At 38.6% G+C, this 19,737-nt stretch overlaps 1 protein-coding gene across 2 annotated transcripts in view; it reads right to left on the bottom strand.

Moving 5' to 3' along the window:
* Window positions 1-19,737, bottom strand: part of LOC21392166 — a 73,263-nt gene that overhangs the window by 4,424 nt on the left and 49,102 nt on the right. For both annotated transcript variants that reach the window (XM_024165122.1, XM_024165123.1), the window contains 17 exons: window positions 17,940-18,021; window positions 17,764-17,842; window positions 17,113-17,159; window positions 15,679-15,890; window positions 15,366-15,453; window positions 14,994-15,113; window positions 14,781-14,899; window positions 14,620-14,692; window positions 14,389-14,508; window positions 4,281-4,349; window positions 4,014-4,184; window positions 3,882-3,929; window positions 1,502-1,643; window positions 1,181-1,278; window positions 787-931; window positions 612-700; window positions 396-506 (listed from right to left, as the gene is read on the bottom strand). In XM_024165122.1, the coding sequence (XP_024020890.1) occupies window positions 396-506; window positions 612-700; window positions 787-931; window positions 1,181-1,278; window positions 1,502-1,643; window positions 3,882-3,929; window positions 4,014-4,184; window positions 4,281-4,349; window positions 14,389-14,508; window positions 14,620-14,692; window positions 14,781-14,899; window positions 14,994-15,113; window positions 15,366-15,453; window positions 15,679-15,890; window positions 17,113-17,159; window positions 17,764-17,842; window positions 17,940-18,021 (1,813 nt within the window). The remainder of the gene's footprint in view (window positions 1-395; window positions 507-611; window positions 701-786; window positions 932-1,180; window positions 1,279-1,501; window positions 1,644-3,881; window positions 3,930-4,013; window positions 4,185-4,280; window positions 4,350-14,388; window positions 14,509-14,619; window positions 14,693-14,780; window positions 14,900-14,993; window positions 15,114-15,365; window positions 15,454-15,678; window positions 15,891-17,112; window positions 17,160-17,763; window positions 17,843-17,939; window positions 18,022-19,737) is intronic.

Below are 19,737 nucleotides of genomic sequence, written 5' to 3'. Positions count from 1 at the left end.
AATTTGTGTAAATTAGGGACCAAAATTAGCAACTAAAATTTAGGGAGTATCTGTAGAAATTAACTTTTATTTTTTATGTTTTTTAGTCCTTAAACTTTAGATGTTTCTAATTTTGGTCTCTAATCTCTACAAATTCCGTCCAATATCGAGCACCTAGCTAACAAAAGGACCAAAACATAAACCGAGTAAAACCCCAAGGACCAACTGTGAGAAGTTTTAAAAATTAGGGACTAAAGCGAGATTGAGGGTAAACCTCGGGAACCATTTGTGGGATTAACCTTAAGTTTTAAACTCTGCTATGAGCACAAGCCAAGGACATAAACACACAAGATTTGGATTATATTCAAGTACTAGGATATATCTAGCTTATATATTGAACTTCAGAGTCTTCTAACCTGTAAGATGGCGGGACTTTGTTCTTCCTCAGCTGCAGCAACAACTGCCTCCACTCCTTCCAAATTGTAAACATTGAAGGCACCAATAGCATATCCACCCTGTTCTGCATTCTTTATTTGGAACAAAAAATTTAGTAAGAAAGACTGACGAAACAAAAAAAATAAAATAATAACAATATTAATGAATAAATAAATTTGTAATTCAGTGAAGCTTACAAGAAGAAGCTCTTTTGCTGATGAAAGCCGGGATGGACGAGCCCAAGATTTCACTAGCTCTGCCAGTGCCTTACTATCACCAACATTGCCTAGGAATAGATAATTTTAGAATTTTTATCAAAACAAAATACTTCAATGGTACAGAGGAAAACATAAGTGGGGAACTTGGATTCACCAGGAAAAACTATGTATGGAACTCCTGGATGTCTACTTTCAGGACCTAGCTGCCACAAGGGAACACCAGCCATGGCTTGTCCCACTATTTTGGCACATTTTGCTTCAAGGGCTTTTGTAGCAGTGTCGGATGAAGTGATTCCACCCTTGAACAGAGAATAAGGGTTAATATCTTGGGCACAAATTCACTAAGCAGAGCCAGGAGCGAGAGTAGAAATTCTTAAAAATTTCCGAAAGATCCAATATGTCTCCAGAGGAGGGACACGCTTGCTAAAACGAAATACCATTTAGCAACTGTATGTAAATTGGTAACTAAGAGATAAGCTAGGCTTTCCAAGCAAACCATTTGCAAATATCTGGAGAGGAACTTTGATCATTTGAAATCAAGAGATTACCTTTGCGAGAATATAACGAGGTTTTGTTGTTATCCGCCTAACTATTTCCACCAGTGAAGAGCTCACTTTAAAGTTGATTTCCAAACTCTCAGAGGGAGCTTCCAACAAAAAATAATATTACACGTGAAGAAAGAGATAGAAGAACCGAAAGATTACTTGGGTAATTAGAGAAAAATAAAATTAACAATTCTGTGATATTTTTCTACTAAGAAATTAGCTGCTGGCCGATTTATTTTCTGTTAAGTTCTTCTGGAATATTCTACCCAAGTTGAAGAAGCTCTCGCTTTCTATTACACACACACGCAGAGAGCAAAGACTAACTTTTTCCAGTGATGAGCTCCCGACTGGTCATTATTAGAGTGTCCTTACGTGACCGAAGGAAAACATCTGCCATCTCAGCTGCTCTTGCGATTTCCTCTACCCTCTCTTCTATAGATCCCATAGCAACTTTAGCTACAGAGACCTGTTGAGGATAAGAATGCATCTTTCAGACTTCCATGTTCATAAATCAATGTTACAATTTACACGTAAATGTAAAACCAACTAAGTTCAAACCTGATGTCCAGTTTCATTTCCACGAAGTATACTTGTACATCATAATTGCGTCTCTATTAGGTTAGTCTTCATATGTGTGCGTGTATGCAGCACTTGTTATATTGTGACTACTACTTTTTCAGGATAAACATACTACTAGAACCAACAACAAAATTTAGAGGCAAATAAATTCTACTCAAAATAGTATTCTTCAAAATGTCTGAATTTTAACCAAGTGTTAGTTGCAAAGCAGATTTGGAGGATAATTCAAAAACTGGACTCTCTTGTGGCTTGAATTCTAAAGGTGAAAGATTTCGCTAGTGGGTCTCTTCTCGATGCTAGCCTGGGGCACAATCCATCGTTTACTTGGCGCAGCCTATTATAGGCAAGACCTCTTAGCAAATGGGCTTTGGTTGAGGGCCTAGACCCCATACTTTTCGGCCTATCACACCAGTGAACCCGGATATCGAATACTCGAAGGTTGAAGATCCCATACTAAATAGACAAAGGAATTTGAATTTGATCCGCAATGTTTTCCTCCCCGTGGATCAGGAGGTGATTCTTCATATCCCTTTGAGCCAAAGCGGGTGTGATGACGGGTGGGTTTGGCACTTCGATGCTAAAGGGGCTTACTCAGTGAGATTGGGTTATAGATTGACCATGGATATGAAAGCTAAATCGGGAGGTTTGAGGGCTCGAGGAGACTGAGATTGGTGGGTCAAGATGTGGGAACTCAACATACCAAACAATGTAAAGAATTTTATGTGGAGGGCTGTTAATAACATTTTACCTTGTATGGTTAATTACCTAGGCGAGGGATTGATTGTGTGACGCAGTGTCAGCTATGTCGGGACGGGCTTTAGACGGATTGGCATGCTCTGTGGGATTGTCCCTTTGCTAGTCTAGTGCACTCTTGCCAAAGTTGAGCGAAGTGAAGGCTGGTTGTTTTGAGTCGCTGTGTGTTAATTGGAGTCGGGTGGCTAGTCAAGCTGAGTTGGAAATTTTGAGTGTTATTGCATGGGCTATCTGGTTTCATAGGAATAGAGCTATACATCACCATATTACAGCTACCCCAACGGCAACCTTGGAGTGGGCAGACCGTGCTTTAGGAGACTTTCAAAGCTGCTGGGAGAAAACTCTTCCCGTACAGCAGCCTCTGCAGAGGCAAGATGTCAGATGGAAAGCTCCTTCAGAGGATTTGTTGAAAATGAACATAGATTCCTCAGTTCATCAAGGTCTTGAATAGATTGGTGTTGGAGCTGTAGTGAGGGATTTAGATGCGGTGGTTCTGGCAGGCTTTGCAAAGAGGATCTATGGTTGCTTTTCTCCCTTTGTTGCTAAATGCATGGCGCTGCATGAAGGCCTCCTTTTGGCTAGGAAATGTGGGCTGGATGTTCGAATCATTGAGACTGATGCATTGTGTGTTGTTCAATCCATCAATTCGAGAGCATTTCTTGGTGAGGGAGGAGCTATCATTGAAGATATATTGAATATGCTATCCCTTGTTAGTAATTGGGAATGTTGTTTTGTGCCTAGGGAAGGGAATTCTGTGGCTCATTTTCTAGCTTCTGGTGCTTTTTCTTTTCAATTTGAGTCTGTGGGTTCTCAGCAGATACCTTTATTTGAAGCTCCTCATGTTTTGGCTGTTTTAATCTAATTAATAATATGCCATTTTCCCCCAAAAAAAAAAAATTAATAATAAAATTAGAGTTTATATATGTGTCAACTACTTCTGAAACCAAAATGCGTCACTTCCATGTCATATTTCTATTCAAATTAACACTTTTTAACATTTCTGGATGGAAATTTTGTTTGAACATGTACATTTTAATTTTGACTATGCGTACAAAGGGTAAAATTGGTACGAACAGGAACTTTTTGTCTCCAAGAGATGCTATAGGACTATTTAATATTTTCAAACGTGAACATAGAATTTATATTGCTTTCTTCTAGTTGACTTCAACCACAACTTAGATTATATCTCATAACCCAGGAACTGCATCATTACTAGATCCTAAGATTAGGATACAGATTTGAATAGGACCTATTTTTTGTAGTCTTTTCAACAGCCCTAAATAGAGGGTTTAGTTCTAATTTCTGAGATTCTTACTGAAAAACTAAAAAAAATTAGTCAAATCTGAGACAGGTAGTTAAGACTATGAATCACCTCAATGCTTCTTAAACTCTGGCCGCATTGCAGTCTAAGCTCTTCAACCTGTGATTAAGTACGAACCATAGAGAGTGTTCATAGTGCATGAAAAGCATGTATAATAAATCAACAGGTAGCGGCTAGTCCAACCTGTTTTGTGGTTTTCGGGACATATGATCCCACAACAATGAGACCACCATTCCTTTCTTTGTTTATTCCTAGATCCTTTGGCGAAATTGGAGCTTTTGCAACAATTCCAACACGCGAAGATACAAAACTGGCAGCTGTGCGGCATAAGTACCGCTTTCCTTTCATTTCTGCCTGCAGATAAAAAGTAAAATACAAGCGATGAAAAGAACAACCCAAATTTGTGAAAGATGGGCCAAAGGAAGAGTACAAGAGTAGCATGATACTTGCCTTAATCATTCCAGCAGCAAAGACACCCATGTCTCTTTCACTAGCTGCATTGACTATGCATGTCGACCCCTGTTTCATTCACTTATTCAAATCATAGTAAGTGAAAAACTCAAAGTACAATATCACACTGACTTGATAAATATATGCATTACAAAATATCAACAACAAATTGCAATTAGAATACATGAAGTCATCACTGTTAGTTTACCAATCCATCCCAAAAGCTTAAGCTGTTAGGAGGTGGGCCAACAATAGTTTTATACTTTAACACTCCCCCTCACGTGTGAGTTGGACAATGGGCAATCGTGTGGGTAAATGAATTAGAAAGCCCAACACGTGAATATTTAAGCCCGAGATATATTAAAGACCCAACACATGATGACAACTTAACTGGGGATAAAGAGTGCAATTACGGGGGTTTAAACTCAAGACCTCCCGCTTTGATACCATGTTAGTTTACCAATCCATCCCAAAAGCTTAAGCTGTTAAGAGGTGGGCTAACAATAGTTTTATACTTTAACAATCACACTGTAACAACTAAAATGAAACACAGCATAGCAGCATCAAGTTTTTTGAAAGAGATCATACAAACATAAATGAAGCTAACATGGTAAGACTTTCTAACATCCAGCAGCATCGTGCTTAATAGGAAAATCCAAGTTATAGAATCATGAATCAAATGAATATTTGCAAAAAATTTTCCACACATATATTAACCTTCAATGCAGGCTTTGATGCAACAAATAAAAGGTGCTGATAAAGTAGAAATTTGAATAATGCAAATGAAAAACAAGATGAAGATCCTTGCAATTAGCTGCAGTCTTGCCTGAGCAAGTACGCTATAAATTTTTCCTTTCTTCTTTATAAGATATGACATTTTATTAATATGAAAGGTAGGAAGAAACAAAAGAAAACCAGAGGACAAAAGGTCCTTGATGAGTACCGACCTGCAATGAACAATTCCTAGCAGCTAACACATGCCAAGACCAGCCAAACAAAAGAGATTTATTGAGAAAAAGAGAGCTCAGAATATCTCAGAGCCCTCTACTGGTATTAACTATGGAAACCAAAGGAAATTACAAATCCCACAGCTTCGAGGCGTTGCTACCTCCACTCACTAATTCCCTACCTCACTCCTAGCATCTAGCCCTTTTATTCATGATTCGGTTAGGCCACTAACAAAATTTCCATGTGACCAATCAACAAATGCCACCTGTAGCTTAGATATTTGGGCCTTTCTTGGGCCTCCTGGAGTACACATTACCAAACCGAACGTTCCTATGGCCAGCTCCATGGAGTTGATCAACCAGGCAATAACCAGAGAGTTTTTGGACCTCCATGCGCTCAGCTTCGAGTCTCCCCATTCTGGTTTCTTCACTTCTCCTGTCAAATGACCCAGCTTTCCCCTTCCGTCTATGGCCAACTTCACGGATTGCACCCATTCTAGGTAGGTTTTTCCGTTTAGTTTTTGGAGGGTTAACTGGAACGAGTGGAGAGAGGAATCTCTGTGATTCATGGTGGTTCTGGAAGGTTCACCAAGAAGAGTGCTCTCTGCCTCTGAAGTAGCCGAAGATCTTGTTTCCTCAAGAATAGGGAAGGCCGTTTTAGCCATGAAAAAAGAGACTTATTTCGGCTCAAATACCACGTAGATTTAAGGCAGAGAAAAATATTTTTCATTAATATGAGAATTGTACAGCATTTACAGGAATTTATAGGGAAACCACACCAACAACTTTGGTGTAAAAATCCCTTAATTGAAGGAGATTCTGACCTCAAGGAATGTCTTTATTTTCGGAAACAAGAAATACTTTCCTATACAAAAAAATAATTTCCTATTCCAGCTCAAATCCCATATTGACTGGATTGATTGGCTTCCAAGGTCAATGATCCTATTACTTTCCTTATTTCGACACAAAGGATACACTCAGACTTGTGGAATAGCCTATCACGAGACATTCGCACCAGGAGCAAAAATGAACACCATTAGGATTCTGTTATAACCCTTGGGTCGAACTCATCCCCAAAAGCTAGCTTGTAGAGAGAGGGTGCCCAAGTGGTTAAAACCCCACATGTTAAGCCCATACTTTAGCAATGTGGGACTCAACCAGGATCCTAACATACCACCACGCTTTCGACACGACGTCCATGGCGGCCCACTCTGGCCTTTCCAGGTCGCCCCTTCCGCAACGTGGGCCTGAGGAGGAGCATGCTCTGATACCAATTGTTATAACCCTTGGGTAGAACTCATCCCCAAAAGCTAGCTTGTAGGGAGAGGGTGCCCAAGTGGTTATAAACCCACATGTTAAGCCCATACTTTAGCAATGTGGGACGCAACCAGGATCCTAACAGATTCTCGTCTCTAGCAGTGATAAAGGAATGGTCACTACTCCAACCTGATGTAAAGAATGCCTTCCTCCATGGAGACTTGGAAGAGGAAGTTTACATGGATATTCCACTAGGTTACCAAGGAGATAAGCAGAGCAATAAGGTGTGCAAATTAAAGAGATCCCTTTATGGTCTGAAACAATCACCTCGAGCATGGTTTGGTTTGGTAGGTTCACAAAAGCCATGTTAAATCGTGGCTACACTCAAAGCCAAGGTGATCATACTCTATTCATCAAGATGTCTGCGGAAGGGGAGACTACAGCCTTAATTGTCTATGTAGATGACTTTATTGTGACAGGTGATGACAATGAGGAGAAGACTGGATTGAAAGCTTAGTTGGCAAAGGAATTTGAAATCAAAGACCTAGGAAACCTGAGATATTTCCTAGGAATTGAGGTTGCCAGATCGCGACATGGGATCATCTCACAACATAAGTACACTCAGGACCTCCTGCAAGAAACTGGCATGGCTGGCTGCAAACCAATTGATACTCCAATAGAAGCCAAACATTGATTGGGAGAGAAAAATGAAGGAGAGGAACTAGTAGATCAAGGAGAGTACCAGAGAATGGTGGGCAAGCTCATTTCCTTATCGCATACCAGACCAGATATTGTCTTTGATGTAAGTGTCGTTAGCCAGTTTATGCATGCTCCGCTAAAACCTATTATTGAAGATGTCAACCGGATTTTGAGATATCTAAAAGGATCTCCAGGAAAAAGGCTTGCTATTTCATAAGAATGAGGAGCTTAAATTAGAAGTTTACATTGATGCAAACTGGGCTGGTTCCTTGACAGATCGAAGATCAACTTCAGGATACTGTACTTTCCTAGGTGGGAATTTGGTCACTTGCAGTAAGAAGCAACCGGTGGTGGCACGCTCAAGTGCAGAAGAAGAATTTCAAGCTATGGCTCAAAGGATTTGTGAGCTTTTTTGGATGAAGATAATTTTATCGGACTTCAGGATAAGAATAGAAGCACCTATGATGTTGTATTGTGATAACAAGGCATCAATAAATATCGCACACAACCCTGTTCAACATGACCGAACAAAGCATGCTAAAATTGATAAGACACTTCATCAATGTCATCTCATTGTCAACTTGCAGATGTTCTCACCAAATGCTTGCCTGGTTTGAAGTTTAAAGATCTCATAAGCAAGCTGGGAATGCAAAATACCTTCGCTCCAGCTTGAGGAAGTGTTGGAAGATATTAGTCGTACATAATTAGTGGTTAGTAGTTAAATGTAATTAGAGTGGTTGTCTAGTAGTAGTTAGAATATTAATTATGTAATTTGTCTATTTAAGCTTGTAAATCCTCTAGTAAATTATAAGATAAAATTTTACCCAGATTATTTACAATACTTCCCACCCCCAAAACTCCTCCACCAGCAAGGACCAACAACTCTAAGGGACGACCCAACAGCCCCAACCCCTTCAAAGCTTTAGCGAAAAGTAGGGTAGAACTTTTATTTCACAAGTACTTCTAAGATGATCAGGTAAGTGGAGTTTTAAAGTCAAAATGGAGTTTTTCATTATTTTTAACAGCTGAAATTAAACTCGTTAACCTTCTGATTTTGTATTTGCATAGAAACACAACAATTATCGTCCCAACATTGATTGCTCAGTTAATCATCTTTCAAACATTAAATCAAATATTGAAACTAACTATCAAGGAAACTATAGAAAATATCTTCATTCTTGTACATCCAGCTGCAAATTAGAGTTCATTAATGTTAGTTGTTAGCCTGTAGTTGTTGGTTTTTGTATTTGTTGTATAAGTTTCTCTATTTCATCCCTGTATTATGTTTCTTTCCAGGATATAAATGAAGAATGTGTTTCACATTTTTTCCACAGAAACTTAATAATTTTGAAGTGTATGTACATAGGGCAATTAGATCATATCAAATCTTCATGTTTACCACAGTACCTTAGACACATGTCATGATTAATGAAAATTATTTCGAACTTTTCCCCTAAGATACCATCTAGATTAAGAAGCACTACTTCTCAAAAACTCGCTCAAACTTATTTAAAAGTTGCAAGGAAAATTAATAAATAGTGGAATAACTTCAAATTTTTGTTTCGAAATAAAAGAATAAAAAATAAAAAATATAAGTGTTTCCCTTGAAAGAGCAAAAATTGAAACACATAGTACTAATATACAACATATACATATTGCTTATATAGAGACAAAGATATTTATATAATTGTAATTATTATAATCTAATGCCATGACTGGAAAAACATCCTCACAAACCACATAACAGATGTGTAGAGCACGTAATCATACAAACGTGAAAATAATGAGGCTTCTAGCATATCTAGCTCGACGATGTAGCGACTAGCTAACTTAAACACCGTACTATTGTATAATTAAGTTAAATGGCATTACAGCATATCAATGACATGAAACTTAATGAGAAGTGTAGATTTTTAGGAAGAATGAATATCAATTCTTATTCCTTTAATCAGCCGGTACACATATATATACAAATAATAAAGCTTTGACTATTCTTAGGTTGTAACTAACTAAGGAAACAAACCCACTAAACTAGGAAAGATAAAATAAAGATCCGGTAGAATCCCGGATTCTCCTCCTAAGTTATATACAAGATATTAGGGATAATTCTTAGAAATCTTCCCTAATTGATTCGGAAATCTCAACACTCCCCCTCAAGCTGAGTTGTAGATGTTGAACAAACACAGCTTGTGACTCAATCCTTCGAAGCTTGTTCTTGGAAGAGCTTTCGTGAGTATATCTGCCACTTGAGATTGTGTAGGGGTATAGATCAATTGTATTATTGAGTTGTTAATCTTCTCTGAGATAAAATGACGATCAATCTCAATATGCTTAGTCCTGTCATGGTGTACCGGATTCTTGACGATGCATATAGTTGCTTGATTATCACAGAAAAGCTTGATTGGTTTCTCACTTGTTATCCCCAATTCCTTGAGTAGTCTCCTTATCCACATTCCTTCACAAATGCCAAGGGCCAATGCTCTAAACTCAGCTTCTGCGCTGCTCTTTGAGACTACTGGTTGTTTCTTGCTCCTCCATGTGACTAGATTCCCATAAACATAGGCACAATAACCAGTTGTTGATCTTCTGTCCTTTACATCTCCTGCCCAGTCTGCATCTGAGTAGATCTCAATATCCTGATTTCCAGTCTTCCTGTATAGTATACCCTTTCCTGGTGTCATTTTTAAGTACCTCAAGATCCTATACACAGCTTCCATGTGTTCTTCTGTAGGATTGTGCATGAACTGACTTACTACACTAACTGGAAAGCCGATGTCCGGTCTTGTGTGAGAGAGGTAGATAAGCCGTCCTACGAGTCTTTGGTATCTCCCCCTATCAACTGGTGCAGACTCTATCATAGCTATTATCTTCTTAGTTGGATCCATCGGTGTGTCGACTGGCTTACACCCTAGCATTCTTGTTTCCTTTAGCAGATCTAGGACATACTTCCTTTGAGAGACAAAGATTCCTTGCTTGGATCGAGCAACCTCCATTCCGAGAAAATACCTGAGATTGCCAAGATCTTTGATTTCAAATTCCTTGGCCAGAACTGCTTTCACTCTCACTAATTCCTCCTTATAGTCACCTGTCAGAATGATGTCATTGACATATACAATTAAGACTGCCACTTTGTTTTCTGAGGAGAATTTCACGAACAATGTATGATCTGCCTGACATTGAGTGAATCCATTTCTCAGAACTGACTTTGCAAACCTGTCAAACCATGCACGAGGAGATTGTTTGAGTCCATACAAAGACTTCTTGAGTTTGCACACTTTGCTGCTTTCTACGGTTGCTTCCAGTCCTGGAGGTATTTCCATGTACACATCTTCTTCAAGGTCACCATTCAAAAATGCATTTTTTACATCCAGTTGATGTAGAGGCCAGTCCTTGTTTGCTGCAAGTGAAAGAAGGACTCTGATAGTGTTTAGTTTGGCCACCGGAGCAAAAGTTTCCTGATAATCTATTCCATAAGACTGAGTGAACCCTTTGGCAACTAGTCGAGCTTTTAGTCTCTCAATACTACCATCAGCCTTGTGTTTGATAGTAAAAATCCACTTACATCCGACGGTCTTCTTATTTGAGGGAAGATCTGTCAACACCCATGTGTTATTTTTCTCCAATGCTTGGATTTCATCATTAACTGCCTTCCTCCATTCTGTGTGTTTGAGAGCCTCCTGAATAGTGTTGGGAACCTGCATGCTATCAAGAGTAGACAAATAGGATGATTCGTGCACGTTCTGACACCTTTCCTCAAGGCAATTAGAACATCTAAATTCTCCATAGTAGGTATTGTAATATCTAAATTATCCTTACCCGAGTGAACTTGTGTAGGCATTGAATCTGGATCAGCTTCATGGTCTAGTGTAAGAGGCATTGTGTGCTCTATCTCTTTTCCAGACTTCTTCCTCCTGGAGTAAAAAATTACCTCTTTATTCTTTTCATTGTTTTGTTGAAGCTGAAGAGGTGGACTAGAACGGTTTGGACTGGGACTGTCTTGGATATGAGATAGACTTGGTGGACTCTCGGATTGACTGGTAGAATCTGTTTGAGGAGTAGGACCGGGAATGGGTAGAGATGCAAGGGGCTGAAATTCAAGATCCTAAAGCTAGAATTCTCTCATGTTCTCCCCCTGAATTACAGGTTTGGAAAAGAATGATTGGTGTTCAAAGAAGGTTACATCCATTGAGTTGTAGAACCTTTTGGTTGTGGGAGAGTAACACTTATACCCTTTTTGATGTGAGGAGTACCCGAGAAAGACACATTTTATGGATTTAGGGTCTAATTTCCCACAATGTTGAGAGTGTCTATGAACAAAGGCAGAGCATCCAAATATCTTTGGAGCTAATGATGAGATGAATTTAGTGTGTGGGAAATGTTGAAGGACAACATTGCACGGAGTCTGGATGGAACTTCAGGATTTTGGAGGGCATCCGATTAATAAGGTATGTGGCTGTGAGTATGGCCTCTCCCCAGAAATGTTTTGGAACATGAGTGGTGAACATGAGTGACCGAGCCACCTCTAATAGGTGCCTGTTCTTCCTCTCGGCAACCCCATTTTGCTGAGGGGTATCAACACAAGAACTTAAGTGGACAATCCCTTGACTCATGAGATAGGTTCCAAGAATTGATTCAAAGTATTCTTTGGCATTGTCATTTTTAAGGATTTGAATCTTGGTTTGAAATTGTGTTTGTATCATAGAATTAAAATTCTGAAAAATTTGTCCAACTTCAGACTTTTCTTTCATAAGGAATACCCATGTTAAGCGAGTATGATCATCAATAAAAGACACAAACCTCCTAGTTCCAGTGATATTTTTTACTCTTGAGGGGCCCCATACATCACTATGAATTAAGGCAAAGGGGCGAGAAGGTTTGTATGAGGAGTTAGGATAGCTACTACGAGTGTGTTTAGCAAGTTGGCAAACTTCGCAATTGAAAAACTTTGGACTTTTATTGATAAACAGTGATGGATACAAATTTCTGAGATATATGAAATTGGGATGACCAAGACGATAGTGCCATAACATAATCTCACTCTCCTTATTGACACAAGTGTTTAAACAAGACTGACTCTTGAATGATCCACCATTCTTATTCTGAGATTGCCCTCTTGAAGAAATATTATCCTTGAGGAGATAGAGCCCAAAACACTCCTCAGCACTGCCAATCGTCTTCCCCGAATTCAATTCCTAAAATTCACAAAGATTTGGAAAAAATTTAGTCACACAATTGAGATCACGAGTTAATTTACTCACTGAAATTAAATTGCAGTCCAAATTAGGAGCATGAAGAACCGAATGAAGGGTTATATCCTTAGTGACTTTCACTACTCCTGTTCCTTTAACTCTGGATGAAGAACCATCTGCTATGCGGACTGTATGGTTCTCAAGATTTGGACTATACTCGTGAAATATAGAGGCATCTCCCGTCATATGATCCGAGGCTCCTGAGTCAACAATCCAAGGATTTGTATGACATTTATTAACCGCAAAGGCATTTGAAAGATTACCTTTATGTGCTAGCATACTAGAACCCGGGTTTTTATTGCTTGTTTGGGTCATAACATTCTGGTTAAGCAGCTTCTGGAGTACCTCAAGTTGTTCCTTTGTGAAGGGGCTGTTTTCAGCCCGTGAACCAGAAGTGGTGCAGTTTTCCTTGTCACCAGAAGCGTCAGCAATATTTGGTCTAGAAGGCTTCCAATCAGATGGTTTCCCGTGAATCTTCCAGCAAGTCTCCCTGATGTGTCCTGTTTTGCGGCAATGATCACACCAAGGTCTTCCTTTTCTTTGCTTGTTGTCAGTAACACTATTCTGTGGTCCTCTAGCAGCCAAGGCGGATCCTTCCAGAGTTGGAGCGGAATTTTGAGAGCCCATCATCAGCTTTTTCCTACTTTCCTCCCGATGAACCTCTGAAAAAGCCTCCCTTATACTCGGAAAAGGCTTTGTACCCATTATCCTTCCTCTGACCTCGTCCAGATTCTTGTTGAGGCCGAGAAGAAATTTGAAGGTCCTTTTCTGCTCCACTATCTCCCGGTATAACTTTGTATCTTCACTGCACTTCCACGGATGGACTTCAAACATATCAAGATGCAGCCAATGACGAGTAAGAGTATTGTAGTATTGTGTTACCGTGAGGTCTCCTTGACGTAGATCATGAAGAGCAGCTTACTTTCAAACAGATATTTTCCGAGCTAGAGTAGGTTTGCCTCACTGCATTCCATATCTCCTTTGCAGTCCTATATAGGAGAAAATTTTCTCCTATTTCATTATTCATAGAATTGATCAACCATGACATGATCATGTGGTTTTCTGTTTTCCATGTTCTGTATTTAGGGTCTCCTTTTCCTGGAATTGTAATCTCACCAGTGAGATATTCATCTTTGCCTTTACCACAAATGAACATCATCACTGATTGTGACCATTGTAGGTAATTGTGGCCATTGAGTTTGTGTTCGGTAATGAGAGTTGATGTGTTTTCTGGTCCTCCATGGGAATTGGTTGCGGATGAAACTTCGGTGGTGGAACTATCTGCCGAGGTTGAGGTAGACTTCTCTGTTGCCATGCCGTATTTAGTCATTCAGGGAAAAAACAAAAAAAAAAACGGCGATGTGAAGTCTAGAGAAAAAGAGGAATAGATCGATCCCTAATCGTGAGAATAAGGGAGCAGAATACGAGAATAAGGCCAAGAGAGTAAGGCCAGTTGACTGGAAAAGAGGTGTCCTGCCGTGAGAGTGACTGTGAGAGGCGGCAGGGCTGAGGGAAAAAAGCGACCTGCCGTGAGAGTGACTGTGAGGGGCGGCAGGGCTGAGAGGAAAAAATTTCCAGAGATACGAGCCTAGGGCTCTGATACCATGTAGATTTTTAGGAAGAATGAATATCAATTCTTATTCCTTTAATCAGCCGGTACACATATATATACAAATAATAAAGCTTTGACTATTCTTAGGTTGTAACTAACTAAGGAAACAAACCCACTAAACTAGGAAAGATAAAATAAAGATCCGGTAGAATCCCGGATTCTCCTCCTAAGTTATATACAAGATATTAGGGATAATTCCTAGAAATCTTCCCTAATTGATTCGGAAATCTCAACAAGAAGAATAATTCAAGAATTATGATTCCATTTGTTTGTGCAAGAGTCTCTAGTAGTTGTAAGAACAAACAGTGATGCGTTATTGTTTGAATGGCAAGTAAACTTCATACCTTCTGCAAACTGCATAGATGCTCACAAACAGCATCTGGTCCACCGTTTCTTAGAAGCTGGATAGAAATGGAAGCAACACTGCTGGCTGGTATGTGGCCACCTGTTTTCTCCTCCACCCACTAAAATTTAGGTAAAGAGAGTTTCAAATTACAGCTGTTCTTAATTTCTAGAGTATATGGTGCTGCGCATTAAAATGCGACTTAATCAAAGCCAAAAATAAAAAATTAGACCTCACGGAGATTTGAAGATTTGTAGCCAAAAGCAGCATCTTTTGCAAACTCTGTGTCTCCTGCAGGGACAATCCTGCAAATCCCATCACCAATGAAGGCCTAAACTTTTAGTACAAGTCAGACTCACCATTATCCAAACAGAAAAAGGAGCAGAATATTACTTATCAGAATCTGCTACATAGTGTATATCTCCAATAGTATAACGGCCTCCTTGAAGGAAAAAGGGGCAAATGATCCATGCATCCATCTCACCTAATACTGAACTAGCTGCATCAGCTTCCTAAAACAATCGGCCAGTCTCATGTCATCGTCTTAGCTCAAAACCGCAAATCTCAAAAGTGTTTAATCTATAGAAAAATATTTAAGTCACTTGCCTCTGGGAAATGACCACGTAAAGTTGAATCCCCTCTCAAAACTACTGTATAATCAGCATTCTTGACTGATTCAGCAGCAGTATGCAGATTCCTACATATCTCTTTAATCAATGCACTGGCCTGCACTTTATGATTTTTGTGCTCATAAACATCAATGTACTTTATTACTTTCGCACTCATAAACATGATGTTTAATAATTAAAGCTACGAAGTGCATTACCTAAAACACAGAGAATTTATAATGACGTTTTGATCCTCTTTTTACAAAAAAAAAATTTTTTTCCCCTTTTTAAAAAAAAAAAAAAAAAAAAAAAAAAAAAAAAACACATGGGAATCGAGTAAATTTAAATTATTCTTGATGAAAGATCATACCTTCTCCGAACTTAATGCTCTGGAGTTGGTTAAAATGAACAAACATTTAGGGGCCTTTTTAAATTGCTCAATAAGCGATTCAACATTCCTGTGAAAAAGTAAGGAAACAATTTTCAGTGACAAAACATAACCTTCGTGAATGTCCTCTTTCCTCAACATGTGAAATTGTATGGAGGCTCTGGCACTCCGCTTATACAAAGGGCAAAAAAAGGGGCAACTTCTTGAGCAGAAACGCAGCAGCTAAACCTAAGAATAACAGATCCTATTGAACAATGTTTTGAATCAGCATACAAAGGATAGCTAGGACACTCACCATTCAGTTAACACCTCAATGTCGTGAACAGTTTGTGTTCCAGTCGGATCATCATCGAGAACGACCAAAGTCTTTGAATTGTTCTGATTTAGTCTTTGTATATCAGAAATGGGATCTACTGGCCACTCAGATGGAAGGGATTCCAAGATGGCTTCCTTTTTAAGCAAGGGAAGTTTTCCCTCAACCTTTACGCCTGTTATGTTCTCATAGACCTGAAGACATAAATAATATTTGTAAACCTATAACTGGCGAGTCAAAACCAGCTGATCTTTATAGCTTAAGCATTCTATTGAACAGTGTAATATTCGAATCATGTTCTGCAGGCTAAAAAAAAATAAAAAATCCCCATCATGCAAAATTTTGGAAGGCTAAAGATGGTAAGAGCTCTTCAATATTACTGAACTGCAAGCCTCTCTATTAAGAGTAAAATTTGTACTGTTGTCCATGAATGTGCTAGACTTAATAGCTATTAGATAGAAATAACAGCATGAGCAAAAATAGTAAATAAAGTTACTATGTCTTTCTCCCAATCGAATACTAACTCATCAATTTTGTCCTAATATCTTTAAAATAAAAAAAAAAATAAAAAGATAACTCTTATTGATAATCATGAATTATTTTTATTTTTTATAAGAAACAAAATTTTATTGAAAAAAAGATAAAAATAAAGGGTACAACAGATGATCATAATTCATGATTATTAATATAATTCATGATTATGCATGATTATATTAATAATCATGAATTATGATTCGTGTGTTAACACAACATATAACATTGGTGGAAAGCAACCTTTGCCAACCCATGCTTAAAAAGAAATAAGGTCCAAATTCCCCTGCATGATAAAATTGAATCCCCAACTAAGATAAAATATAGCAATGGATAATGGAGGAGTAGGATATAATCTGGAAAAGAAACATAAGAGAAACAGTCTGCAGACAAAGTATTTCCTTTTCGAGAAAAAACTGACAACGAAAACATTGAACTTCGGAATGTACTTCTAAACTTCACTTGATATATCTAGTTAAACCTTTCTTCTATGTTCCTTATGCTATCTCCAGCTGAAAGCAAAAGGCAAATATAAGGCTCCATTTGGTATGAGGGTTCAAATCAGGGTGATTCTGATTTTGATTTTAGAACCAGATCCATGATTCATAGTTTTTAGGTCCAATCATGGTTCTAGAACCAGAACCAGAATCAGGGGTTTGAACCACTCAAAACCAAGGGGAGGTAGTTTTAAAACCAGGGGTGATTCTGGTTTAAAACATCACATCAGGTTCAACCTCGAACCAGAACCATTTAAACTAAACACTAGTTTTCAAATATTGAACCAGAACCGTTTTTTACTTTTTTGCAAACAATCAAAGGTTTGAATCAGAATCATGATTCTGGTTCTAGAACCCTCAAACCAAATGCTACCTAAATGGTTCATACCTTAACGACACCAGCATCATCTTGCCGTCCCCAACCTCCAGCAGAACCTGCTAAATAGTTGCATCAAATATTAGGTACTATATCCAACCTAACCACTTATATGGAACCTGTTAGAATATTACATTATTTTTGGCTCCCCACCACCTAACAGCTTAGGATTTCAAGAGAATAGGCAAACTAATATATAAGGTTCTATGTGCAAACCCCTCTAAGTGTACTCTCTAAACTTGTTATCAGTATTGGAAATTTCACATGTTCAAACATATGATTAAATGTTCACGTGTTGGGCCTTCTAATTATTATTTTCCTCCACCATGCGTGACGCGAGTATTAGAATATTAAACTATTGTTGACAGCCTTCTAACAACTTAAGCTTTTGGAAGAATCAGTAAACTTACTTAACAATATAACAAGGAAAGCTGTCACTTCCCCATGGGAAAAAGAAAATAACCACCAAGGCATGATTGAGACACTATGTGGGCAGTTACAGGTCATTTTTTTAATAGCTGTTTATTCTGGCCAGCTTCATTCATAATGATGTTTATCATTGTCCACTATCTATCATAGAGTTATGAGAGATGTCATAGAAGGTGAAGAACAATGAAAAAATGACAACCGTATGAATTCTAAAAATAAAAAATTACACAGCACCTGAGATGAACAGTTGGTGTGCAACTGTTGAAATATGAAGCGGAACTCTTCGAGACGAGCATTCACGAGAAACAATTCCCTATAGATGATTACAATATGACCAGATCAGTCTGCTAAATGCTAAATCGCATGAGGAATTTATAGCAAAAACACTGCATGGGACTTATCAATCTCACCAGATCCTTCACAAAGATATCGAGTGCAGAATAAGGTGTATAATCATTATCCAGCATGTGTGGAACACGATTTTCAAACATCCTGCAAAGATAAACATAATAAATAGGGATACATGAAGCTGCACATCTCATGACAAAAATATAAGTGAATTGAGTATAAAATTTTTTTGATAAGAAACGAAAAATTTTATTGAAAAAAATAAAGAAACAAGAAGAACAAGAAGAGTATACAAAAGGGGACCACCAATTGATGCAACTTGGCATGCAATCAATAAAGCTAATTAAAGCAAGAAAAAAAAAGAAATTAAATGTTACAACGTCGCACAAGTTATAACAAAATTATGAAGAAATGATAAAGAGTAATCACTTGTAGTGGAAGGAATGGTGAGGAAATTTAGGAAGTAATCCTCTGATTTTTATTCATTGATTAACGGGTATATATTTACACATAAGAGGAGCTAACCCTAGTCCACAAAATCAGGAACTAACAGATCTTATCTCTGAAATTTAAACTAAGATTACAATATATGTGAATACTCCTAATATCCAGGATATAACAAGAATCCTAACGTCTAGCTTGATTTTCTACACTCCCCCGCAAGCTGGATGGTATATACTTGACATGCCTAGCTTAGAACTCAACTCGTGAAAGTTAGGACAATGAAGAGCTTTAGTCAAAATGTCTGCTGCCTGGTGCTGTGAAGGAACATGTCTTAAGGAGATCACTCTGCTTTCAATCTTCTCACTGATGAAATGCCTGTCTATCTCAACGTGCTTCGTCCTGTCGTGGTGTACCGGGTTCTTTGCGACGGCTATAGCTAATTGATTGTCACACAACATTTCTATAGGTCCATCTATCCTTACTCTAAGTTCTTCCAGTAGTCACTTTAGCCAAATGCCTTAACAGATTCCATGGGCTAAGGCTCAAAACTCAGCTTCGGCGCTGCTGCGTGCAACTACTGCCTACTTCTTGCTACGCCATGTTACCAGATTTCCCCACACATATGAACAGTAGCCTGAGATTGATCTTCGATCTATAGGGGATCCGGCCCAGTCTGCATCTATGTAGACTTCAAGAGTCCTAGTGGAAGTTTTCCTAAACATTAATCCCTTTCCAGGATCCTTCTTGAGATATCTCAGTATCCTGTACACGGCCTCCATATGCACCTCAGAGGGATTATTCAAGAACCGACTGACTACACTGACTGCAAAACTTATGTCAGGACGGGTATGAGCTAGATAGATTAGTTTTCCCACCAATCGCTGGTATCTTCCTTTGTCGACTGCTACTCCATCGGCTTGAGCTCCTATCTTGGTGTTTGGGTCCATAGGTGTTCCAACTGGTTTACACCCGATCATGCCTGTTTCCTTTAGGAGGTCTAGAACATACTTTCGTTGCGAGACTGATATTCCTTTGCTTGATCTGGCCACTTCCATCCTGAGAAAGAACCTTAGAAGTCTGCGATCCTTAATTTCGAACTCTTTGGAGAGCAAGAGTTTGAGATGTTTAATTTCTTCTTCATTGTTTCTGGTGAGCACTATGTCATCGACAGATACAATGAGCACTGTGAGTCTTTCATCTGTTGAGTGTTTCACAAATAAAGTGTGATCCGCTTGGCATTGAGAGTATCCATCTCGTCTTAGAACCCTTGTAAATCTATCAAACCAGGCTCGGGGTGATTGTTTGAGGCCATACAATGACTTCTGGAGTTTGCAGACTTTATCCTTTGTGGAGTTGTTCTCAAATCCCGGAGGTAACTCCATGTATACTTCCTCTACAAGATCTCCATTTAGAAAT

The sequence above is a fragment of the Morus notabilis genome, unplaced genomic scaffold, assembly GCF_000414095.1.
Source record: "Morus notabilis unplaced genomic scaffold, ASM41409v2 Scaffold747, whole genome shotgun sequence".
Taxonomy (NCBI): Eukaryota; Viridiplantae; Streptophyta; class Magnoliopsida; order Rosales; family Moraceae; genus Morus; species Morus notabilis.
Note: the sequence above shows the minus strand (reverse complement) of the source record. Positions and strands in the feature narration are given on the sequence as shown.